This window comes from Pollachius pollachius (genome assembly GCF_949987615.1).
Source record: "Pollachius pollachius genome assembly, chromosome: 9".
Lineage (NCBI taxonomy): Eukaryota > Metazoa > Chordata > Actinopteri > Gadiformes > Gadidae > Pollachius > Pollachius pollachius.
The window spans coordinates 24,407,123-24,434,771 of NC_136942.1; the positions used below are offsets into that span (position 1 = coordinate 24,407,123).

Sequence of the window (27,649 nt, forward strand, 5' to 3'; positions counted from 1 at the left end):
GCATCCAAAGAACACCATACCTACAGTGAAGCATGGGGGTGGAAACATCATGCTTTGGGGCTGTTTTTCTGCCAAGGGACCAGGACGTCTGATCCGTGTGACAGAAAGAATGAATGGGGCCATGTATCGTGAGATTTTGAGTGAAAACCTCCTTCCATCAGCAAGGGCACTGAAGATGAAACGTGGCTGGGTCTTTCAGCATGACAATGACCCCAAACACACCGCCCGGGCAATGAAGGAGTGGCTTCGTAAGAAGCATTTCAAGGTCCTGGAGTGGCCTAGCCAGTCTCCAGATCTCAACCCCATAGAAAATCTTTGGAGGGAGTTGAAAGTCTGTGTTGCCCAGCGAAGGCCTAAAAACATCACTGCTCTAGAGGAGATCTGCATGGAGGAATGGGCCAAAATACCAGCAGCAGTGTGTGAAAACCTTGTAAAGACTTACAGAAAACGTTTGACCTCTGTCATTGCCAACAAAGGGCATGTAACAAAGTATTGAGATGACCTTTTGCTACCTATGATGAAAATTACAGGCCTTTCTCATCTTTTTAAGTGGGAGAACTTGCACAATTGGTGGCTGACTAAATACTTTTTTGCCCCACTGTATATATATAAACATATGTTTACGTATGTGTGTATACACAAATATACACATATATATATATATATATATATATATATACACACACACATCTATTTGATATACATACATATATATACATATACACATAAACGGTCTGCTACATGCCAGACATTAAATACACTTAAATAAATGCCAAGCGCTTTTTCCGTGAAGACCATCCCAGGCTCTCCAAGGTGAAGTCGGAGATTCTTTCAGAGAATCACTGTAGGGACCCAATGTACCCAACAGTGCCGTTACTTTGTGCCTTTACTACGACACAAACACACGTGCTGAAAACAGTTGGAGAAAGGTCGCTCCCGGTTTCTCAGCAGTCATTAAGGTCTCATGGAGGCTCCCCCACGCTGGGCCAAGCAGAGCGCTGACACACACAGGTCGCTATGGGCCATGAATTAATCCCATCTGTCAGCTGAAGATCTAAACTCTGTGGGAGGATAGAGCACTCTACTGGGTCTGTTCTGGGGTCCCTTCACACGCAGAAGTGCCTCTCTACTGGGTCTGTTCTGGGGTCCCTTCACACGCAGTAGTGCCTCTCTACTGGGTCTGTTCTGGGGTCCCTTCATTTTCATCCTCCAGCCCCTTCCTCCCCTTAAGGGACTTTGCCAACCGTTTCCAAGAGATTTAGACTACCAAGAGATTTAGACTATCCTTACTATCCAAGAGCCTCCGAGACAGACGGGTTACAAACAAACACCAACAAATCTTGGTCTAACTCTCAACACCACCCTGAGAACGATTTGCCAGACCTATCCTTTTTGAGTGCGCAGGAACAGGAGGTTGGTAAGGTCGTTTCAGTTCCAGCTGACCAAGACTTCATTCATGTTTTCTGCTGTTCAGATTGTGCAAATGGCAGCAATTTCCCTTTCTTACAATCCTGATCACCAACCAACCGGCAAGTCAGACGGACAGAATAGAGACAACAGCAGAAGACAACAAACATACAGACAGTAAATAAAGCAGCCATCTCACCTGAGGCTGGCCTCTGGATGAGCAGTTGAGCCTCTCCCCCGACCGGGCACTCCTTCAGCAGCTCCACCACACGGCCATGTCCTGCCCCCGCCACCGCCTGCTGGTTCACCTCCAGGATCAGGTCCCCCTCCTGCAGACCGCCTGGCCCCTGGGAGCCCGGGTCCAGGACCTGCACCAAGAGGCATGGAGAACCAGGACTTACTGTACCCCTATATCATGGAGAACCAGGACTACTATACCATATATCATGGAGAACCAGGACTTACTGTACGGCTATATCATGGAGAACCAGGACTTACTGTACTCTATATCATGGAGAACCAGGACTTACTGTACCCTATATCATGGAGAACCAGGACTACTATACCCCTATATCATGGAGAACCAAGACTTACTGTACCCCTATATCATGGAGAACCAGGACTTACTGTACCCCTATATCATAGAGAACCAAAGACTTACTGTACCCCTATATCATGGAGAACCAGGACTTACTGTACCTCTATATCATGGAGAACCAGGACTTACTATACCTCTATATCATGGAGAACCAGGACTACTATACCCCTATATCATGGAGAACCAGGACTTACTATACCTCTATATCATGGAGAACCAGGACTACTATACCCATATATCATGGAGAACCAGGACTTACTATATCTATATCATGGAGAACCAGGACTACTATACCCCTATATCATGGAGAACCAGGACTACTATACCCCTATATCATGGAGAACCAGGACTTACTGTACCCCTATATCATGGAGAACCAGGACTTACTATATCCCCATATCATGGAGAACCAGGGCTTACTGTACCCCTATATCATGGAGAACCAGGACTTACTGTACCTCTATATCATGGAGAACCAAGACTTACTGTACCCCTACATCACAGAGAACCAGGACTTACTGTACCTCTATATCATGGAGAACCAAGACTTACTGTACCCCTACATCACAGAGAATCAGGACTTACTGTACCCCGATATCATGGAGAACCAGGACTTACTATACCCCTATATTGTGGAGAACCAAGACTTACTGTACCCCTATATCATAGAGAACCAGGACTTACTATACTCTATATCATGGAGAACCAGGACTACTATTACCCTATATCATGGAGAACCAGGACTTACTATACCACTATGTCATAGAGATACACCTATATCATATAGAACTAAAGACTTACTATTCAGCTATATTATAGAGAACTAAAGACTTACTATTCCTCTATATCATAGAGAACTAAAGACTTACTATTCATCTATATCATAGAGAACTAAAAACTTACTATACATCTATATCATAGAAAACTAAGGACTTACTGTATGCAGCTATATCATAGAGAAATAAAGACTTACTATACACCTATATCATAGAGAACCAAAGACTTACTATACAGCTATATCATAGAGAACCAATGACTTACTATACCACTATATCATAGAGAACTAATGACTTACTATACACCTATATCATAGAGAACTAAATACTTACTATACATCTATATCATAGAGAACTAAAGAATTACTGTGTACACCTATATCATAGAGAACCAAAGACTTACTATACACCTATATCATAGAGAACTAAATACTTACTATACAGCTATATCAATAGAGAAACAAAGACTACCTATACACCTATATCATAGAGAACTAAAGACTTACTATACACCTATATCATAGAGAACCAGAGAATTACCATACCCATATATCAATAGAGAACAACCAAAGACTTAAACTACGCCATTATCAATAGAGAACAGGGTGACTTACTATACCACTATATCATAGAGAACCAGAGACTACCTATGCACCTATATCATAGAGAACCAGAGACTACCTATACTCTATATCATAGAGAACTAAATACTTACTATACATCTATATCAAAGAGAACTAAAGACTTACTGTATACAACTATATCATCGAGAACCAAAGACTTACTATACACCTATATCAATAGAGCACCAAAGACTTACTATACACCTATATCAGAGAACCAAAGACTTACTATACAACTATGTCATAGAGAACCAAAGACTTACTATACACCTATTTCATAGAGAACCAAGGACTACCTATGCACCTATATCATAGAGAACCAGAGACTACCTATGCATCTATATCATAGATAACCAGAGACTACCTATGCACCTATATCATAGAGAACCAGAGACTACCTATGCACCGAGATGTGCCTATGCACAGAGAACCACCATAACCCTGACCTGCTCCTTATATCCTCAATTATATCTTAAAATAATAATAATAATAATAATAAGAATAATAAGAATAATAAGAATAATAAGAATAATGTGCTGTATGAAGGAGTCCATTATTTGCTAAATGACTAAGTATTTATATATTAGTTATAGATAGTATATAGTATATTATAGTGGTAGTTAAATATATCTCCTCTTACTTTGTTGAATGAGAACACATTTCAGTAAATATTGGAATATATTTATCTTCACCGCACGACTGACCAATGTTTTATATTTAATTCAAGCTGTAATTCAGTTTGTTTGTATTCTATCAGGCTTTTATTATCTTCTTGTTTCCTTGTTTTATTGGGAAGCACTTTTACATTTAATAAATCAATTATTACTATTTCACCCTTATGTTTGAGTGTGAGCGACCGGTTATTCTACATCACACTGTGAGGCACACACAGCTCCCTAGTATAGATCCAGTGATACAGAACTATACAAGGGATTATTGATCATCAATCAGGATCTTTAATCAGGGATTACCTCACTTATAAATGACTTCCAGTTTAGCAGGTTTGCTGGCAAGATTCCAGGACTGTAAGAAAGTCATTCAGGAGCTCAACCCTAAGCCACCTCCCCTAACCCGTACCCTATATAGTAATAGTTAATACTGCTCATGCTAACTAATAGTTCACTGATGTACCCTTAATGTAAAGTGAATTTGTCTGGTCGCCTGTAGTGCCGGTCAGCCTCCAGCGGTTCATAGTTGGACCAAGACAATCCAACCATCCGTTCTAACCTAAGGCCTCATTGAGGAGATTTCAAAGGTACATTGAAGGAGCTGCGATGCTTTGAATGAAACAGGACTCACACCAGCACACCCTGCAGCATGAACAAGAAACAATACTAACATCAAAAAGGAAAAAAATGACCATTACATGAAATTACAATTGAAAGATTAACATTAATAAGGATTACAGCAACAAAAACAAAGGAAACAAACAAACACAAGCCTTCTAAATCAGTAAACTAATCAGAGGCGGGGGCTACCTGCTTGACGCGCTGCCCTGTGGGACTGTCGGCGATGGTGAAGCCGAACCCCTCGGGCCCCTTCACCATGGTGACCGTCAGCAGCTCCGCCCCCGGCCCCGCCCCCACAGCGCTGCCTCCCACCGGCCCCGACGACGTCATGGACACGTCGTCGTCGTGAGGGCCGAGGGCCGGGGCCGGGCCGGGGGCGGCGGGGGGCAGCGAGGAGCCGTCCAGGTGGGTGTCCCCGGGGTGAGACCCCCCCACCTGGGGCAGCTGGGAGCTCAGAGACAGGTACTCCAGGTAGGGGTCGTAGCCCGCCCGGCCGTTCACCACCAGGGGGCGCTGCTCCATCCCCATGGGGGTGAGGGAGGCGGTCCCGGCCTCGGGGTCAAAGGGCAGCGGGTAGCCCCGGCACAGCACCAGGGTCACGCTGTGGCCGATGGCCACCGACTGGAACAGCTTGACCACGTCGGCGTGTGTGGTGCCAAGCACGCACACGTCGTTGATGTACACGATCACGTCGCCTGGGGAGAGGGGAGGAGGCAGTGGGTAAGAGGTCTGTGTGTGGTCTGTGTGTGTGTGGTCTGTGTGTGTGTGTGTGTGGTCTGTGTGTGTGTGGTCTGTGTGAGTCTGGTCTGTGTGTGTGGTCTCTGTGTGGTCTGTGTGTGTGTGGTCTCTGTGTGTGGTCTGTGTGTGTGTGGCCTGTGTGTGTCCGGTCTGTGTGTGTGGTCTGTGTGTGTGGTCTGTGTGTGTCTGGTCTGTGTGTGGTCTGTGTGTGTGGTCTGTGTGTGTCTGGCCTGTGTGTGTGGCCTGTGTGTGTGGCCTGTGTGTGTGGCCTGTGTGTGTCTGGTCTGTGTGCGTGGACTGTGTGTGTGTGGCCTGTGTGTGCGTGTGTGCGTAGCATCAGCTCAATGACTGCTATGTGATCCTGCTACGTCAACACAGTACTGTAGGGCTTCGTTCAGTTACCATCCACACAGAACCCCAACATTGATATGTTTACCGTCTGTGTTTGGGGGTTTTGCTTCTTAGATTGATTTCAGACTAAAGCAGAAAGATGCGCTTAAGCCTCAGAAATGCTCGGGAAATGAAGCTTGTAGGGACGCTACCGCGCTGCTTGATCAATAAAATAGCTTTTTGATTTAAAACACAGTTGTCATCAAAATGTCAGTAGTTGGAGCGACGCTCCTGTCCAACGCTGCTCACCTCAATAAAAGGACTAGCACCTTCCCCAAACCCAAAAGGATTTAATGCAAAAATTATTACTAATTGTTAGACACAATTAACTAATCAAATACATACTCGTAACTGAAACAAGTAATTGTTTAGACAAAGTAATTTGTCCAAACAATACAATGTTACAAATGCTTGCAACAAACATAGATATCAAACTTAACATACTGTGCAAGGCATAATGTAAAGAAAAATCGAATTAAATAGTTACACCGAATTCACGTCTTTTCTTAAAGGGGACATATCATACCACCAGGTGTGAGTGTGATTAGCCATTACAAGCCGTTTTCAAAATGTGCAGCATTGTGACATCACAGGTGGGCGTGTCCATCTAGATGTGTGAAGGATAGATGGACACGCCAACCTGTGATGTCACAATGCTGCACATTTTCAAACCTGCTTGTAATGGCTAATCACACTCACACCTGGTGGTATGATATGTCCCCTTTAAACTGCGGCGAAATCTGAGTATGGACCGAAGTCACCAAGAAAGTGATGGATGCATAATGTTCAATATTGTATCGTTTCATAAACAGTCAATATTGTTTAGGGAGATAAGATTATTACCTACAGACACACAGGCTTCATTCCCAATGCAAGTGTTGGTGCTCTATTCTGATATATTGCTCAGACCCATTTTCCACATTATGTTTTTCTGTTCACATGATGTTTTAACAGTTTGAATTGACCAACAGGTCTCAACTGAACCGACAGGTCTGAACTGAATAGCAGGTCTGAACCCACAGGTCTGAACCACAGGTCTGAACCCACAGGTCTGAACCCACAGGTCTCAACTGAACCGACAGGTCTGAACTGAACCACAAGTCTGAACCCACAGGTCACTCTGAACTGAACCACAGGTCTGAACTGAACCACAGGTTTAAACTGAACCACAGGTCTGAACCCACAGGTCTGAACCCACAGGTCTGAACCCATAGGTCACTCTGAACTGAACCCACAGGTCTGAACTGAACCACAGGTCTAAACTGAACCACAGGTCTGAACCCACAGGTCTGAACCCACAGGTCTGCACCCATAGGTCACTGTGAACTGAACCCACAGGTCTGAACTGAACCACAGGTCTGAACTGAACCACAGGTCTGAACCCACAGGTCTGAACCCACAGGTCACTCTGAACTGAACCCACAGGTCTGAACTGAACCACAGGTCTAAACTGAACCACAGGTCTGAACCCACAGGTCTGAACCCACAGGTCTGAACCCACAGGTCTGAACCCATAGGTCACTCTGAACTGAACCCACAGGTCTGAACTGAACCACAGGTCTGAACTGAACCACATGTCTGAACTGAACCACAGGCTGAACTGAACCACAGGTCTGAACCCGCATGTGCGACAGGACAGCAAGGAAGTCTTACCCCTGTTCAGACTCAGGTTGCACGGCCAAAAATCCTGACTGTACCATTTATGACGACAGAGGACAGCGGCCGAAATCACACCTGAAAAGATCAGATTCCATTTGACTAGTGTGGTTCACTGCAACACGCCTCAGTGATGTATATGAGAAGATCGATTCGGGACAATATTTTTTCCTGAATAAAAAATAGGTAGTTATACAGGCTAATGCCTGCTAGCCATCAAAGCTAGGGACTTATTTCAGAGTGCAGCTTTACATACACTAAGTAAGTCTTATATTGTGTTTAGGTTGAAGGGTTACTTGTATATGTTTTAATTTTATCAAGGTAATGATCTGGGGGAAGGCAATGCATGATGGGAAGAGGCAACCGACCATTGCGAGGGGTCTACAAGTAATAAAAGACCTGGACAATGATCATGACCAATGCTTGTATCTGTGTGGATCAAGGAGGAACAGAGTTTGTGCAAGCTCGCACAAGGCTTTGATATACTTTATCAGCATACAAATGTATTCAACACAAAGCATACATCTTGGTGTCGCCCTGAACCGACAGATCTCATTATTCGTCTCCCCTTGCTCTTTGCTTTCATTCACACAAGCTGGATTCAGTGTGCGCCATACTGGTATTTGACTGTTTCTTTATCTAGCTTTACACCAGATAGTGTGCATGATATGTATGTTGCTTGTGGTAGCACGTCATTGCATGGGGTAGCATGTCGTGGTATGTGGTAGCATGTTATAGCTTGCTTTAGCATGTTGTAGCATGCTGTAGCATATTGTAGGATGCTGTAGCATGTTGGAGTATGCTGTGTCATGATGTAGCATGTTGTAGCATGTTGCAGCATGTTGTAGCATTTTACACACATTGAATGTAGCTGTAAAAGCTAAAGGATGGTCCCATGCGTGGGACCATGTATGTTTATGATGTGGGATAGCTCTGAGGAACGTTGCCATATGGTTGCGTGGGTTACCGGTGTCCATCTTGGCGTCCTGCGCAGCCGGGCCCTCTGGGATGACACTCTTCACCTGCAGGAACTCGTCCGGCTCATCGCCCCCGATGATGGTGAATCCGAAGCCCATGCTGCTCTTGTGGAGCGCGGTGGACAGGAAGCTGCCCTTCAGCTGGGTGGGGTCCCTGGTGAACAGGGGCTTCTCTGTGGACCCAGAGACACCCAGAGACCCAGGGGGAGACGGCCAGGGCCGGGGACAGAGGAGAGAGTGAAGCAGGACGCTTGATTTGTGACTAGTTGGACATTTCTTGTACTTCTTTCCCATGATGCATCAGGTACAGGTACCTTGGTGCTATCTAAAGTTAGTTAACAGGGATTATTACAAGCATTAAAGGCCACAGCATCGATAAGCTCTGAGTTGCTGCTATAATTTAGTTGACGTTGTAATTCTTCGCATTTCATTTCTGATAAATTGTTTAATTTGATAATGCTTCAACAAGCTCAAGTGCAGTATGGATGAATTCAGAGGGTCACTCGGTTGCTCCAGAGCTTCAAACATAAAGCAGGGCATATCGCACAGCAGCTGTAGAAAGACAACACGTCAGAGGGTTCCAGTCAGTTCTCGTTCTGTGTTTAACACAAGGGCTTTGATTGCTAAAGCTGTGAAGCAGTGCTGGAAGTTATAGCGCAGCTGTATGATCACTCTCACTGGAAACACGATCCACTTAAGTTCAAATGAAGACACACAGCATTGAACCGGGTAGCCAACTCCCAATTATCATGAAACTAAAAAGGGGGTTTGTCTGTTGTGCAAAATTTCAATAAAAATGTCTGCGTTGTAAAAGACTACTAACGCTGCACAAGAGCATGCAGACAGAAAACACACCGTCATGGAGGAACCATCGCCAGGAAAGGAAAGAAGAAGAGTTTGAACAACGCCTGAGGCCTTTCTGAGGCCCGCAGTATGCATGCAGACCCGTCCCTGAAGAACTGTCAGAACCACTCCTGAGGCCTTGAGGCCAGCTGCATGCAGACAGCACATTGCATGCTGACCCGTCCCTGAAGAACTGTCAGAACCACTCCTGAGGCCTTGAGGCCAGCTGCATGCAGACAGCACATTGCATGCTGACCCGTCCCTGAAGAACTGTCAGAACCACTCCTGAGGCCTTGAGGCCAGCTGCATGCAGAGAGCACATTGCATGCTGACCCGTCCCTGAAGAACTGTCAGAACCACTCCTGAGGCCTTGAGGCCAGCTGCATGCAGACAGCACATTGCATGCTGACCTGTCCCTGAAGAACTGTCAGAACCACTCCTGAGGCCTTGAGGCCAGCTGCATGCAGACAGCACATTGCATGCTGACCTGTCCCGGCTGCCAGGTCTAACGGCAGAGTTTGGTTTGGAGTGATTACAGTCAGAATAACTTTATGGGCGGGGAGCCAGGCATCATCAGAACAAGTACCATAATAGTCCATTTAGTACAAAACAAAGCCTTTAAGAATAAATGTTGCATGATGCAGTACTATAAGTATTACGTTTAGATGTATTCTAAATAGTTGACCAACATTGGAGTAACACTTCTGGGTAGAGGGCAGTGGCATGCCACCATTCAGCCAACGGGAAGAAGTTAGTTATTTCTTCTAATGCAAAGCCAATCGATTTATCTTTTCTTCAGTTGGTACCTCATTGGTGAGTTTAACTTCAAAATATGTATTTTACAAGGTCCTGGTTGACGGGCAGATTTCATATTTAAAGTTATTAAGGATTAATAAGGAGTAAGGATTAATAAGGATTAATGAGTTATTACTATTAATGAGCCACATCCGAGCCATTCAAGTCCCACCCTCAATGGGCCAAATATGGATTGTTTCAACTGATGAGTGAGAAGAATGGAGAAACGCCTAGAGGCAAACCAACGCCCTCCTAGAGCTTGTTGACCAGAATGAGAGGGTTGGGTACCTCTGTAGATACTGGGGAGAGGGAGAGAGGACAGACCCTGGCTCTGGATCTGTTGCTGTTGATCCACTCGCCTCTTGGCCTCCAGAACCGGGTTCTCAAACTGGGTTCTTCTGTTGATGTGGCTAAAAGGGAAGAAATCACACTCTATTCACCTAGAACCATTACCTAGAACCTTCACTTCATTGACCTGTAAATCAGTCAAAACATAAGAATGAAATAAAACTTAGATATCAAATTAATTAACAGCAGAACTGCTGTCTTAACAGCAAAGAGCATTTCACTATGAATTTTTGAACAAACTGAAAATTAACAAATGTAAAACATTCCACATTCAAGATACCCATTTTTCATTCATTCATAACATAATCATAACATATCATGAATGACAAATATATTTTTCCGCTGCCTCACAGCAGTGTTAGGGACGGGGAGACTTACTCTACGTAGTAGCTACCATAGATGGGATCATCAATCTTCTCCCAACCATATGGAAGCTCTGATTGGAGAGGGGAGGAGAGAGGAGGGGAGAGGAGGAGAGAGGAGGAGAGAGGAGGGGAGAGGAGGAGAGAGGAGGAGAGAGGAGGAGAGAGGATGAGAGAGGAGGGGAGAGGATGAGAGAGGAGGAGAGAGGAGGGGAGAGGAGGAGAGAGGAGGGGAGAGGAGGGGAGAGGAGGAGAGAGGAGGGGAGAGGAGGAGAGAGGAGGAGAGAGGGAGTGAGGAGGAGAGAGGGAGAGAGGAGGGGAGAGGAGGAGAGAGGAGGAGAGAGGAGGGGAGAGGATGAGAGAGGAGGAGAGAGGAGGGGAGAGGAGGAGAGAGGAGGAGAGAGGAGGAGAGAGGAGGAGAAAAGAGAAGGCACAAAACAGACTAGTGGTTAGGGTCAGCCCGCTGCGTCAGGTCAGAGTTCTGTACTACCTAGTACTAGCACTAACTAGTGGTTAGGGTCAGCCCGCTGCGTCAGGTCAGAGTTCTGTGCTACCTAGTACTAGCACTAACTAGTGGTTAGGGTCAGCCCGCTGCGTCAGGTCAGAGTTCTGTGCTACCTAGTACTAGCACTAACTAGTGGTTAGGGTCAGCCCGCTGCGTCAGGTCAGAGTTCTATACTACCTAGTACTAGCACTAACTAGTGGTTAGGGTCAGCCCGCTGCGTCAGGTCAGAGTTCTGTACTACCTAGTACTAGCACTAACTAGTGGTTAGGGTCAGCCCGCTGCGTCAGGTCAGAGTTCTGTACTACCTAGTACTAGCACTAACTAGTGGTTAGGGTCAGCCCGCTGCGTCAGGTCAGAGTTCTGTGCTACCTAGTACTAGCACTAACTAGTGGTTAGGGTCAGCCCGCTGCGTCAGGTCAGAGTTCTGTACTACCTAGTGGTAGTAACTAGTAACTAACTAGTAGTACTACACCTTAGGACTACCTAGTACTACACCTCAGTACTACCTTGTACTAAACCGCAGTACTACACCTAGTAGTAGTACTACACCTCAGTACGACCCAGTACTAACCCTCAGTACTTACTAGTACTAGTGCTACACCTCAGTACTACCAAGTACTAGTAATCCGCGATATAAACTATATGCGATATAAACGATAAAAAATGGCTTACGATAGAAATTTTTATTTTATCGAGATAATGTATATTGAGGACTCTTTGGTCCGGATCAAAATGCAATGTTTATTTTTTGGTTTGGTGCTGTTCCCTTTCACATTGCCATTTTCACAACAGTCCCAGAATTTGTCAAAAAACCCTCAAAGATGTGTGCAAAGATCGTTAAATCATTGGACAAAAGGGTCTGGGGTAAAGCGTTAAAGGAAAAAAAAGGGGAGAAAGCGCCGGTGAAAGGAAACAATCATGGATATTGTTGCATTCTTCAAGAAAGTAGTCTAATCCGGATCGCTTTGAACTCACTTTATTTGTTAAAGTATTTCGGTATGGTAACTATGAAGCAAAAGGAGGGGAATTGTATGGACACGCGTGTGAGCGATAAACAGCAGGCCTCTGTACCCAACTCCCTAGTATGGACTGCCGGATGTTTCTGATCTCGTTGGCTTCAGGCCCTGCTTTAATACCTAGTAGGTGTGGCCTATATGACGTATTGGTTTCGCCCTCCTCACCTGTCTAAAGGTGCGGCCCTCTATGGCTGGAATAGTTATTGCAGCTCAAAATGTCGGGTCCTGTTTCCTAGTGGCTATGTGTGGTAATTCCGGCTTATGTGTTCAATCCTACTTCCTAGTGGCTATGTGTGGGTAGCTTTATGTGTTTAAAATACGTAACAATATCCAGCGTGATATACATTGATCTGCGGACCGGTCCAACTCCTTCTCCCTCATCCTCGGAATGTGTTAAATGCATCAGCATTTTCATGTGTGTTTTCCATCATACCTTTTATGTGCTTTTGTCGGACCGTCGGGTGAAAATGAGTCGAGGCTGGACATGGAGCAAAGAGGAGACGGAATGTCTATTGGATATCGGACCCAAATATCCAATAGACGTTCCGTCTCCTCTTTGCTCCATGTCCAGCCTCGACTCATCACCCGACGGTCCGACAATGTGCTGCTGAGTTACCGCTAATCAAACAATAATACCCATAATGCACGCGGCTCAGCGGGTGCCAGTTCCGTCCAAAGAGGCGTATGATTTGTAGAACTGGATCGGACCGAGGGGCGTTCGCTTTCAAGTCTCAAGCGAACCGCACCAGGGTTCGTTTGGAAGCGGACCGGCTGTTTGATCCGCTCCTGAGTTTGATGGTTTGTATTCAAACCAGCCCAAAAGGTCCGCACTAAGGGACAAAACTTGTTTAGTGCGCACTAAACACGGGAAACAATTCAAAATACGTATTAAACAGCCAAGCGCTCGGCTTGGCTGTCATTTTGTGACATAGTATGTCACAGAATGACATACTATGTCTCTTTTTTATTTAAATACATTTAGCAGTTTGGCTTTCCTTAGGGTCTGTGTACCCTGTTCTGAAATGGTTATTTTATGATTTATATATCATGATATATCATTACCGCAAGAGGCTGCAATGTATATCGTAATATGGATTTTAGGCCATATCGCCCATTCCTACCTAGTACTATACCTCAGTAATACCTTATACTACCTAGTACTAACATTCAGTACTGCCTAGTACTACACCTCCGTACTACCTAAGACTATACCTCAATACTAACATCTCTATAGTACTACCCCTCTATAGTACTACCTCTCTATAGTACTACCACTCTATAGTACTACCTCCTATAGTACTACCTCTCTATAGTACTACCACTCTATAGTACTACCTCCTATAGTACTACCACTCTATAGTACTACCTCATATAGTACTACCTCTCTATAGTACTACCACTCTATAGTACTACCTCTCTATAGTACTACCACTCTATAGTACTACCTCCTATAGTACTACCACTCTATAGTACTACCTCATATAGTACTACCTCTCTATAGTACTACCACTCTATAGTACTACCTCCTATAGTACTACCTCTCTATAGTACTACCCCTCTATAGTACTACCTCTCTATAGTACTACCTCTCTATAGTACTACCCCTCTATAGTACTACCACTCTATAGTACTACCCCTCTATAGTACTGCCTCCTTCATAGTACAGACACCAGGTGTGTGTTGATTGAACCGTGAAGCAGAGCGTAGCTCTTCTGCAGTTGATTTAAATACTGACTCCTTTTAGTCTGTAGTGGTCACTAAGATGGCATCAAGTTCACTTCAATGACACATGGACCCACAGCCACTGTCTGTTGTATTTGAGCATGTTCAATCCCTTCAAAGAGGCATGTGCGTATATGTGTTGGTGTTTAGTGTGTGCATGTATGTGTGTGGATCTACGGGTTGTTAATGTGCTATCGTGTGATTATCTTGGCTGATTTCCGTCTCTCTCTCTCTGACCCCAGGTAACCCTCCTCTGTACTGTGAACCCATAGAATACATCACACACATCTCCCTCCTACTGGGCGTCTCCAGCACCCTAAATGTCTGCCGAGCTTATCCATCCTCCCCCTCAAATGAATAGGGAGACAGTTTCCATGGTAACCAACACTGGAAACTGTGGCTTTTCTCCTCCCCGTCTGAGCGGAGAGCAGCATCCTCTCTTCATTTCCAGCCTCTAAGAGATCATCTGAGAGGCTCTGAGTTCAGAGGTGTGGATCTATTTATGGTTTATTCAGTTCACATGCATGTGCTTTGAAGGTGTGTGTTGAGCTGTAGGATAAATTAGTCTGTATTGTGTTAGACTGCATGTACTACGTTTGTGTCTGCGTATTAGTCTGTATTGTGTTAGACTGCATGTACTACGTTTGTGTCTGCGTATTAGTCTGTATTGTGTTAGACTGCATGTACTACGTGTATGTCTGCGTGTTACTCTGGTTCAGATGCTTAACATTACGCGTTTAAGGCCATTGGTTCAGCATCTCAGTGTTCAGTCCACACTGCGAGCCTCGGACTGCGGATGGTACATTTATTCTCACCTAAGATCAATATATTGATGAGCGTGATAGAGTAAAGATGCACAGCTCATTTTAGTGATTTTAGTTCTCGTGTTCTCTCTAGGCAAGATTTTGGCAGAATCGCACAAGTTACCCAAGTTGGTCAGTGAGCATGTGCCAAGCAGCCTGCAGCTAACACACACACACACACACACACACACACACACACACACACAGCACGCGCGAACGCACACATACACCAAACGCGCGCAAGTACATACACACCGAATACACCGTCTTGGAATATTGATATCCCCCCCTTCCCCCTTCCGTCTGTTTTAACGGGGTAGCCGTCGACAAACTCTCCCAGGTAAGACCTTCAGTCTTTAGACTGTAGAGATTGCGATAAAAGAAGTGAAGAGACAATTACTCACGTCGACAAGCAACGGCAGGTCGTTCATATTGTCATAAAAACTGTTAAATTCAAACATCGCACCGACCGGCATATCAACACACAAGTCACGTGACCTTAAAAAGACAGCGTCCCTATAACACAGAACGAAAACATGTCAATAACACAGTATGGTGAATTATGTCTATAGAGTCCACCACAAGACTACACTTTGTTGCTCAAATGTAATATTAGTCTCCTCTTTGAGCCTCCCGAAATGTCTTTACACTTTGTTGCTCCAACTTAATATTACTTGATGTCTTGCGATATTGATATCCCCCCTTCCCCGTGCGGAGTGTTCTAGTTGTTTTATTTAAGTTTTGTGTGTATGCTATGTGTGACTGTAGGCTACTGCTGCTGTCACACCAAAATCCAAACCAAACTGTACCGCCTACGTAATCCGAGTTCGAAACATTACGTCATCGTTCGACGCAATTGCCCGTTGCCAGGCAGATTTCAAAAAACATTTGCGCTCATGTTGCCAAAAACGAATAACATAATACAGATAACCAGGGTGTAGGAATGAGTTTAACATTGGGGGGGACACATATCGGAAACCTGACAGATCCGGTATAATTTTTAGGTGGGACAAATGCGCCTGTCTCCGATATTGGAGGGGACACGTCCCCTCCGTCCCCCCCGGTTCCTACGCCCTTGCAGATAACACTTGTTTTTACTTTATATTTGTATTGTATTAAATTTAGCTAGTAAACTGAGTGTTTAAACTGTATCATAGTCTAGCTAGCTTGTGTTAATACTCAGTTTAGTAGCTAAATGCGATTAAACAATTAAATGCAACGTTCGACACGATCGTCCGTTGCCAGGCAGGTTTGGAATTTTCGAACGCGGATTACGTAGGCAGTACAATTTTCGCCCCCCGTACAATTTTGGTGTGACACTGCCTGTCTTTGCCAGGACACTTGAAAAGATGTTTAATCTCAATGATGATTATTATTTTCAAGAAACCAATAGTAGTTGCCATGCTTTTTAAAAAGTCAATGCACTTTTCATCCCTGAATAACATTAAAAGCTATTTATTAATTGATTTGCACGCATAGTATACTACACTTTCCATTGAACAATTACCCCTGTTACCATAAATTGACTCATTTTTAATGTGATCAAATGCTCACACACTAGCTGCTTTCAGACACACTTGTAACTCCTGATTTTCTCCTGATGAGAGAACAACATATCCTGACAATTGTACCCTGAAAATCTCCTGAATAATACTACCCCTGAGGTAGTATTTTCTCCATAGGAAATGTAAATGACCTTATATCTGAATGAGGAGTAGAAAGTCGGTATTTCTCACACCACTTCGGTGAGCGTGTTGATGACGGTTCTGCATGTCACTGAGTGGCCCCCTAAATGATAATCAGCCTGCTGCCTTTTGTTCGCTGAATGGTTACAAAACTATTTAAATATTGGCACTGCTTTTAAGAGTAACTTGTGGTGAACGCTAAAAGATAGGTCTTGTCATAACCCTAAAAGTACACATCATTCTATAAATTACAATAAATTAGTTGACAGCTATACGTGTACAGAAAAAGATTTTTTTATTACTGTTATTATTATTATTGCTGACGGTCAGCTGAATATTATGGGGTCCCGTCCTTCCACTCCCTGTTTTCTCAGTTAAAGACAGAAATCCACAACATTTTTCCAAGTGTTAGTTGTATGTGAAATGCATAAAAAAAACAAACGCTGTCTTTCTCCAGTAACGCAGTCATTCACGACGCCTTTCTTCTTCGTCATTTCTTCTATTTGTCTCTAACTCATTCCCAATCTTTCATCGATCGATGCTTCGGATTTTGTGGATGCAACGGAATATATAATGCATTATTTTAGCAACATTTAAGATGATCGCAATGAGTTCTGACTTTTCTGCCTCCATTTTGTCTATGGTCAAATCAAAACAAACTAGTGACAGCGGCCACACTTATCCCGCCTCTTGCGAACTTAGACCCTACGTCATATCCTGCCCCTTGCAAGCCCACCCCCCTAAACCCCCAGTTGATTCTACTGATGTCCCAACGACATCGATGTCTGCCTATAAAGCATTAAGTGTGCATCACGCTCAGATTAGAATCTCCTGATATACAAATTCAGCAAAAATGTGTGAAAACGGATCATAAGTAGACAATTATTATGCTTGCTTCATAATGTAAGGAGGAAATTATTATTCTTGCTTCATTACGTAATAGGTGAACCAAAATGTTATACGTTGTAACATTATAGGCAAAATGTTATATTACGCGCTCAGAAATTTGTTACATTATCGATTCGATTTGGGTTTCCATATTATTACTATGGGTTTAATTACAATTAGAGATTGAGCTTGTGCAATGCGCACACAGAAACTCTAGTTTGTTTAATATGCTGATTCATCAGGAATTAGTGAAGTGTGAGAATATTAGTTTCTGGTTGACTGAAGTGTAAGACAATCTCTTTCAAGGTGACTGACGTGTAGGAGTGGATATTGTGTTAAGATTGCTCCCACCTCATTTCTGACCAATCAGGGCATCTCCATTCTGAATGTTTCGGGGATACTCTTGCCTGCTAATCACATTAACTAAGCGTCACAAGAGTGGCAATTTATTTTCTCAATGGCAGAGAGACTAAGCTTTTTTGTGGATGTTTATTTTAATCTTTTGCTCTTTCCAAGTCCCAAATGTTGCCCATGGTTATTGCAGTTTATAACCTTTGATTTGGTTACCGTATTATACATTTTATCTGCAGTTTAAGACTGTTCCCAGGGCTCTTAACGATAGTGAGGTCATGTCAAAAAATATCCTAAACCAGCAGTAGTGTGCGTTTCAGTCTTTATTTTTCTACATTCTAAAACACAGGGTGTTTTTGTAGGGTGTGGTGTTATGCAAATGTTATCCAAATGTTTAATAGAACCAAGTGCAAAGCACTAACAATCGCTAGGTTAACCCACTCCCTGTATACAACAAAGATAGCTAGGATAAGACGCTACATAACTAAGTACTAATTAAGTACTATAACTAAATAAGGGTGCGATTTGCCGGTGGGGATGGTGGGGATTATCCCCTCCTCTGGTTTACACGTCCTACCCTCTGCTGAATTATTTTTATCCTCGGTGGGGATAAAAATTATCCCCCCCACCCAAAGTATTTTCACCATTACATCGTAATAATTAACAACCAAAATACACAGGGTCCGTCTTCATTTTGAAACATTTTAAAATGTTTCTCAAAATTATCCCCCCCTCTGGTTTTTTCACAAATCGCACCCTGCATACAATAAGTGCAGTAGATTAAGTGCCAGGACATACAACATACAACAAGTAGGAGGGGAGGGACAGGGTGGCTATACAGAGTCTTGGTGAACTTTGAACAGGTGAGTCTTGAGTCTTTTGTGGAGGTTGGTGAGCGACTCTGGGGTCCTTTCATCGGCAGGGAGCTCGTTCCTCCACTGCGGTGCCAAAACAGAGAAAAGTTTCGACTTTGAGGATCAACTTTTTCTCGCTCTTAGCGATTGCGGTACCAAAAGTCCAGCTGAAGTAGTCAAGTGGTGCCCTCGAGCTGGGGTGTATGATTTGACCAATGTTTGGAAGCAGGCAGGGGCAGTTCCATTGACCGCCGTGTATGCCAGTACCATCATCTTGAATCTGATACGAGCTAATACAGGGAGCCAGTGGAGCCCCCTTAAGAGGTGGGTCACATTTAGGTAGGTTGAACACGAGGCGCGCTGCAGCGTTCTGGATACGCTGAAAAGGTTTAATTGCACAGGCAGGGAGTCCAGCCAGGAACGAGTTGCAGCAGTCGAGGCGCGAGATGACGAGCGCTTGGACCAGGAGCTGAGCTGCTTCCCTTGTGAGAATGGTTTGATCCTGCGGACATTGTTGAGGGCCAATCTGCAGGATCGGGCCACCACGGTGATGATCGCAGTGCAGCACAACTGATTGTCCAGTACCACACCAAGGTTTCCGGCAATTGGTGATGGAGATACAGCAATGTTCTCGACAGTGACCAGTAGTTTAATGTGAGGACAATTTTATCCTGGCATTAGGAGGTGATCAGTTTTTGCTTAAGCTTCAGGTGATGGGCAGTAGTCCAAGTGCTGACGACTGCCAGTCATTGTGAGATGCATGTGCAATCAGGGTGTTGTAAGAGGGAGGGAAAGAGAGGATTAGCTGAGTGCTGCCAGCGTGTGATGTGATTACGTAGCCCAGTGATCTGGTAAATAGGGAGAACAGAAGGGGTCCCAGTACAAAGCCTTGAGGGACACCAGTTTTAAGAGTGCAGGGTTTGGACAAGGAGCCCACTGGTCTGGAGTGGAAGGGACAGAGGGAGTCCAACGAGAGGGAGGATAGAAGAGTGCCGGAGGCTTCCTCGGTGGACAGTTGAGAGAAACGTTCGAGGGATGGTAGTGAAGACAGGACAGTTGAGGCAAACGTAGAGGGAGAGAGAGATTTCAGGTTACGGCAGGTGGTGACAATGTGAGGAGTATGGAGGAGGGAGGGGGAGAGAAAAAGCAACAAAGTGATACAGACACAGGGAGCGGGGTAACGGAGAGAACCGCAAGTACTGCACAACCTCGTGAGTATCAGGTGAAGTTGGTTACCGGCCCTTTGTGGGGGAGGTGAAGGGGTGAGTGTTAAGTCAAAGGTGTTGAAAAAGTTATCTATTTCAGGTGAGTGAAACTTCTCTGGCAGGATGTGGAAGTCGCCAAGGACAATGAGGGGTGTGCCGTTTCCTGGAAAGCAGCTGAGAAGGGCATCCATGTCATCGTAGAAGTCGCAAAGGGGACAAGGAGAATGGTAGATCACCACAATGTAGAGCTGGTAAGAAGGGTGACAGTGACAGTGAGGAGTTCAAATGCAGATCTGGTTAAGTGTTCGAGTGGAAGGACCTGGTAGGACCACTTCGGCGAGATGAGGAGTCCAGTCCCTCCCTCTCGCCCCGATGGTCTAGGGGTGTGAGAACGAGTAGGCGGTAGAGAGGCCAGCTGGAGTTGCATAGTTCTCTGGAGTGATCCAAGTCTCTGGAAGGGCAAGGACGTGGATTGTCATGAGGGATTTGTAGGCCAAGATGGAGTCTGCCTTCTTGACCGCTGATTAGCAGTTCCAACGTCCTCCCATCACTTTGAGGTCAGTGTAGGTAGAGAGTGGTGGGTGGCACAGATTGGAAGGGTTGCTGCGCCGAGCAGGTGATCTAAGGAAGTGGTTCTCAAAGTGGGGTTCCTGGACCCCTGGGGGTCTGCGGCGCATTGCCAGGGGGTCCGTGAAGAGTTTGCTACAAAATAAAAACATATTTATGGAGAAGTGGTTGGGCTATAGTAATTACTCCCGTCTGCGTAACGTTAAACCAATGAACCCTCGGCTTTTACATCAAGTCAAACTCCCTCAGGCTTTAACCTCACATCTTGCAGCTAAATTAATGATCGAATGAAAGCCAATTAAACAGGGGCATTGTGTTCAGCACTCCCACCCGCTTTCATTTTGGGCCAATAGTAACTCTGTTAACATTACGTCAATCTGTCAAAGCATTCTCAGAGTCTTATAACGCCAAGTAATCTACTGAGAAGAATCCTCCACAATGGATAAATATTTTAAAAGGTCTAATACTGATAATCTCAAACATGGCGGAAAAGTGAGGAAGTGCAACTAAGACTACATTGCCTTTGGATTTATTGAGAACAGTGGTGGGAAGCCAATGTGCGTTATGTGTCTTCAGGTGTTAGCTAACGAAGCAACGAAGCCGGTTTAGCTTAAGATTCATCTCATAACCAGGCACCTGGAGTATAGTGATAAATCGCAGGAATTATTTTTCAGGAAAGGCAAAGAATATATCAACCAACGATCAAAACTCACCTATTTGGCCACAACGTCTGAGATGGTACAGAAGGCTTTCTTTTTAGTGCTCCTTAGATTGCAACATGCAAGAAGCCTCATACAAACGCACAAGAGCTGATCCTCCCAGCAGCAGTGGGTATGTGTGAGATAATGCTCAGGACAGAGGCAGGAAATAAATTGAATCATTGACCTGTCGGATGTCATCTTATTGCAGCTTCTGGAGAGACTTTGTTGCATTGAGTTTTCCATCTAGTTGGATGAATCAACTGACGTGCCTAGCACAGCACAGCTAATCGCGCTTGTCTTGTCTGAGCCATTCTGGGCATCTTGTTGTGCAAAGAGGTCCCTAGCAGGACCACGGGTGAGGAGATATTTAGGATCCTGAATGATTTTGTTGAGTCTCATGAGCTTAGTTGGGGGAAATGTGTGGCTGTTTGCACTGATGGAGCGGCAACAATGACGGGCCAAAAGAGTGGTGTTGTTGTTTGAATAAAGGCAGTAAATCTAAAAGTGAAATTTGTGAACGGTATGCTGCACCGGCAAGCGCGCGCATCAAAAGGTATGGAACCAGACATCCGCTCTGTGTTGAGTACAGCTGTGACGAGGTCGAGGGCATTGCAGTCACGTTTGTTTGGGAAACCTTTTTCGAGAGATGTATGCGGGCCATGACACACTGCTTTACCATTCTGAAGTGAGGTGGCTCTCTCGTGGGAAGTTGTTCCTGCAGCAACCTGTCAGTTGCTGCAGTGAAAGAGGTAGCCGACTCTCACCTCACTGCACTCAGCGAGCACTTCACCTCGTACTTTGTGGATGTGAATACGGATGCTTGGTACTGGGTGCCAGATCCCTTTGCTCCAGTAGTAACATGCAGCCTCTCTAGCAAAGCAGAGGAGTTGGTGGACTTATCTTGCGATCAGACTTTGAAGGCCCGATTCCAGCAGGTGAGCCATGCAGACTTTTGTCCCTCCCTCTCACGTGAGAATGTTGAGCTCACAGAACAGGCTATGCAGGTATTGCTTCCATTTTCCCACTTAATTATGTGATGTCGGGAGAATGATATCTCTGACATCTTTGGCCTTATTGCTATTAATTATACACCATATAGTAACACAGGGACCTGGTACTTGTGTGCCAAGTTTGCTGCTTTTACCGCTTCTGGCAGCAAATCAGTTTCTGTGTGGGTGTTTGGTCAATTTGTGGAAATTGTGTGACACCCACCAATGTGTGGTCACATTTGTGTCATTGAATTTTGTTTCCATGTATAATCAACAAGCTTCCACATTATTTACAGTATAAACACTATATCATGGTTAATTAACATTCTTTCACTAAGTTAGCATGTACTAAATTGTAGTTTGAAGCCATACGGGGCAATGTAGCACTTAACTTCACTTTAGGACGGTCTGCCCAGAAGGATTGGCTCTTTGGTCTTTCTGCTAAGCGAGGCTAAACAAACAGCACTAGAGTTGCCCCTTTTTTCAAGTTGGGGTTTATTTTTGCTCCATGAACAATTGGGTCGACTTCATTACATTTTTTAAGATTGTAAAAATGTTTAGGTCAATTTCAAAAGAAAGGTAAAAAATAAAAAAAGTTAAGCCGCTGTTCAAATGGAGCTCCACATCTCCACACACACCGTAGCGTGTGTGGTGTCCGGGAAGCCTAAACTTCAAAAATCCAAATCACTGTCAGTCCAGAACGAGCTCCACACATCCACACAAACAACGTTGTGTTATAGCCTACTATAAGTGTCATACAGATACAGATGAATAACGGATTATTTTTATCTGATCTAACAACCTGAACGGTGAATATGGAGAGGTTTCCTATTGTCTAGCAAATGTTACAGGGGACACACATTCTATAAGAATGCATTTTCTGTTGACTGTTGCCTTCTATAGCTCGATTCGGATGATCAGATTGATTAATCTCAAACTAAGTGCCTTTCTGCACTTCAAGTTTGATGGTGATTTTCAATAAATGTGATGCATAAAGTTAACCCCGCTTTTTAGCTCCTTCAAGCTCATTTGACGCATTTTGACCTCTGGCGGCTGTCTCTCGAGGACAATCTGAATCCTCCCACTTGACCAATTAGATCCTTGACCCTCAACCATTCCCTCAAATCTGACATTCTGGCGAGGACCTTTGGCCATTTTAGTGGATGGTAGTGTGATAGCTTCCTCATGAGGGAATGTGGCCGATGTTCTTGCGGTCCCCTCTGGGGTTTCCCTTTGGTTTTGGTGTGAAAAGGATATATTGTCTAGGAGATATGCCTGTTGCCTGTTGGAGTCCCTGGGGGCCGTACGGTCGGGCTCAGAACGGTTCTGATACCATTTATTCCTCGGGAGATTGGGAATCTATTAGAGTTTTGAATTAGGCGTATGGCTTGTGAGAATATTTGGAGTATATGCAGTTTTGGCATAAAATGCAGAATCTAGGGAACATTAGTGTGGTGACCTTTATGGTTAGAGCGGGAAAGTTGAAGAGATTGAGAAGATGCATCATTTGACACCAGGGGCCTCAATACAGAAACATCCTAACTTAAGTTAGGGACTCAAAGATAGGAAAAATTGAACTTCCTATTACAGAAGCAGTCCCTAACCTGTTGGCCGTTTCCTTTCTTATCTGAGGTCTCCTATCTTATCTTAACTTAGGAAATCCTAACTGTTCTGTCAATCAGCTTTTTAGATCGGCAATCGTCAGGTAGTGTCTGTTTCTGCACTCAGAATGTGCACGAGATTGATAGAGCGTGTTACTTTTTAACGTTAACAGAGACTGTTGTTAAAGGATCTTTTTTAAAAACGGCAAGCTAGTAGCACTAATACTACGGTCGTGGCAGGTATTGGTACTGAGGACAAGAAAAAGGAGGGCTTTCAAGTTTACCAATGACGAGCTGGAGTCGTGGCCGTGGACGAAAGTAAAAGGCCTTTATTTGGCTAATTAAATTTTTCCACCCAGACTTAAACATTTCAGATCAAAGACAAGAGATGGCGAGAGGTGTTGGACGCTGTCTCAGTGGTACTGAGGACGTTGGACAGCATCAAGAAAAAGTGGTCGACCATAGCAAGTGATGCCAAGACCAGAGGGGCCTTATAGTCTAGTCGTAATCACCATAGGCCCAATAGCAAACCCAGAAATGTTAAGTACCCTAAAGTTTTATTGCAGAAATGTCATCTATAGACCTAGTGGATGGAATTCAACTTGGTTGCTAAAAGTTGCACTTTGGGCAATTAGCATAATTAGCATAAATAGGCAATTAAGGCGAGACACTACAGGTGAATAGGGTAAAAAAATAAATAAATAGATATCACCATGAAACTTTGAGTTGATTACCTATATTAAGATGAGAAAGAAATGTATTGCTTGATCAAAATTCGATTAATTGCACAGCCGTATTGTATAGCATGCATATGAATAGCTTCATATTCATGCAGCATCTTTAAACTCCTTGATGCTAGGTCATCTTTTGCTTGTATAACCTAGAAGCACACTGACACAATATTAACAACTCCTTTTTGCTTCTTTTTTCTCATTCAGGGTCCGTATGGACGGCGAAACGGGAAACTGCTTCTTCGCAACGTCAACGTCAAGTTTTCAAAATCTCAGGCATCAACACAATTATCTCTCGAAGCAAAGAGAAGGGAGATGACCTACACACAATCTTAGAATCTCGTGTTGCTTCTGAGGGAGACAGTGTTTCCATTCATGCACATAAAAACTGTTATTGCAATTATACGTCCACATCAAGGAGCAGTGGTGTGAAGAAGAGGAAGGTGTCTGAGTCAAATAATCCTGGTCATAGGCCACTCAAGTCACAGACTCAACAATTTGAGTTTAAAAGAGACTGTCTATTATGTGGAGATGAATGCATTCCTAAGGATCCAAAGCACCCTGAGCATTGGAAGCAAGTGAACCAGTGCCGAACAGTTGATAGGGGGAAAGGAAACAGAACATTCAATGAGGTGTTGAAAAATGTATGTGATGAGCGGCAAGATGCCTGGTCAACTGCAGTGACTCTAAGATTAGCCGGTGTACGAGGAGATTTGCATGCCAGCGATGCTCAGTATCACAAAAGCTGACAATTTCCGAAAAATTCCACAAAACTCAATTCTGAGTCATGTAGGCCAGCAATCGAAGAATCTCTAAGATTTGTAGTAGAGGAAATGAAGGGAAACATGCAGGAGACGTGGACCATGTGTGAGTTGTATGAAATATACAGTACAAACTTAGGTGCATTGACTCAGAAGCAAATGTTTGCAAATTTATGTGAATATTTTGTTAAAGAAATTGTAGTTCTGAATGTGGAAGGCTGTGAAACTGTAGTTGGTTTTAAGAATTACGTAGCTAAAACACTGAAAATGGTCAAGCGGTCAAAGATGGATGATGAAGATGAAGTTGACAAGCTCATCAGGAGGATCAAGTCAGAAGTGGCCAGCATACCTAAGCCAAAAGATTATGATCTGAGCGATTTCTGCTTCACAAAGATCATAAAGGACAAAGTGCTACCTTACTCTGCTTTGTGTCAAAACTTGTTTCTGGGGGAGCAACGACTAAGGCTTCACTCACCCTGACACAATCCATCCAGCAGCACATCAGTGGCACACAATCAGACAACACTAGGACTCGCCGTGAAGCTCCACCATAAGTAAGGTAGCCATACATTGATCAAGACCCTCAATGATCATGGCCTTGTAACCAAATATGATGAAGTTCTATGCTTCCGCAAATCTGCAGCTCAGTTTGTTTCAAAGAACCCTGCTGATTATCACAAAAGCCTTGGTCTGACTACTGAGTTGGGCCCCATATTCAGCTGGGCAGACAACTATGACCTCTACATCGCAAGTCTGAATGGAACCAAGAGCACACATGCCATGGTTTCTGAGTTTACACAACATCCAGCACCCGGCACCATCATGACCGGAAACATTGGAGTGATGCAGCTGAAGATCCCAAGGCTAAAGTGGTCTGAGGATAGGTCTTTACGACTCACTCACCAGTCTCTACAACTGGAGCACTACACTGGTCCCCCTAAGTTGAAACCACCAGCACTTACCGTGAAGACTCTTTCTCCAGGTTGCCACCAGCTTGACACAAGCAAAGAAAAGAGATGCTGCTTGGCTATCACAGCTCTTCTTCCACTCAAATCCAGTGGACTGGGCTGGCTCTAACACATACGAAGACAGAAAATCACAAACTACCAACAAGCCTAAAACTATTGTATTGTTTGGGCCCCTTATCGATTCTCCACCTTCACACCCGGATACCGTGCTCACAACCCTAGTCTACCGAGAAATCACTGAAGAGCGTTGGCATGAAGTATGCACACATCACAGTGGACCTGCAGCTCTACATTGTGGCGTGTCTAATCCAATGGAGTGACCAAATGCAATGGAAGTCTGTCACCATCCATCCTGGAATGATGCACACTCTGATGTCATTCCTTGGCTGCATTGGATTCTTGATGAAGGGTTCTGGCATGGAACAACTGCCTGCCGTGGCATTTGGTGGCATAGCCAACATTCTCAATGGAAAATCCTGGACAAATGCACTGCGTGCATATCGGATGCTTATGGCTGTACTGCTGCAAGATCTTCTGCAAGATGGACCACAGACTGATGCTGCTATCACAGAATATCTGGACAAGGCACGTGAACACTCTACAGGCAGGCTTTGGGTGGACTGCCTGATTCGTCCCACCTCCATCGCACTTAATTTCCTTCGTGCAGAGAGCAGCTGACCAGTTTGGTGAGCAGACCTACATTAAACAAGGGAAAGGACAAGGTGGACTGAAAGGCATCTCAACCAATGAAGTGCAAGTTGCAGTGTGGGTCAATTCCTATCCCATTTGCTCCCACCTTTCCAAGACAGTGGAAGAAATGTATGTAAATCAGGACATTCCAGAAAATTCAGAGGAGGAGGAAAATGTTCATGTGAATGGAAATGTGAAGCAGAGTAGATGGAAACATAAGGAGGAAGGTGAGAGAAGACAAGAAATTGATCGAGGAGATCGCAATAAAATCATGGAGGAGTTCCAGCAACATTCTCATCCGTTAAAAGAGAACCAGCAAATTCTTTACAACATCGTGAATGGACAAGTGGCACCAGACTCGGTGAACGTGCAGAATGCTCTTCACATTGGTGAACAGCAGAGCAAAGATTTTCTAGATTCTCTTCCTGAAGGCTTCCATAGCCCCATTGGTAAGAGAATCACAACCATGGAGGTGATGAAGAAAGCTTTGAGTGTGAAAGGCAAGCCTATCTACAACATGGAGGCCCTCTTTGCTCGACTCTTAGTCATGGGGCAGCAGCGTGGCATAGAGTTGAAAGATGTTTTTGATCATGAGCTCAGTCCAGTTCCACCATCACTCATTGATGAATTGGTTGCCTGAGGAAGGGTGACAAGTCCGTCCTTGTTAAAAGATTGGGAGTACCTGATGAAAATGCTCCACTTCGCAATGTTGTTCTAGTTGATGGAAGTCAGTTGCTCTATCACATTGTCTGGCCAGTGGCAGGTACGATTAACGACATTGCCTCAAGCATCAATACACACCTCTCCAAT

The 27,649-nt window shown here is 44.4% G+C and overlaps 1 protein-coding gene across 3 annotated transcripts in view; it reads right to left on the bottom strand.

The window, feature by feature from the left end:
- magi2b (membrane associated guanylate kinase, WW and PDZ domain containing 2b) overlaps nucleotides 1-27,649 on the bottom strand; it is a 131,160-nt gene that overhangs the window by 42,036 nt on the left and 61,475 nt on the right. For all 3 annotated transcript variants that reach the window (XM_079743397.1, XM_079743396.1, XM_079743398.1), the window contains exons 7-11: nucleotides 10,819-10,876; nucleotides 10,381-10,502; nucleotides 8,445-8,627; nucleotides 4,883-5,388; nucleotides 1,607-1,775 (exon numbers count right to left, since the gene is read on the bottom strand). In XM_079743397.1, coding sequence (XP_079599523.1) covers nucleotides 1,607-1,775; nucleotides 4,883-5,388; nucleotides 8,445-8,627; nucleotides 10,381-10,502; nucleotides 10,819-10,876 — 1,038 coding nt within the window. The remainder of the gene's footprint in view (nucleotides 1-1,606; nucleotides 1,776-4,882; nucleotides 5,389-8,444; nucleotides 8,628-10,380; nucleotides 10,503-10,818; nucleotides 10,877-27,649) is intronic.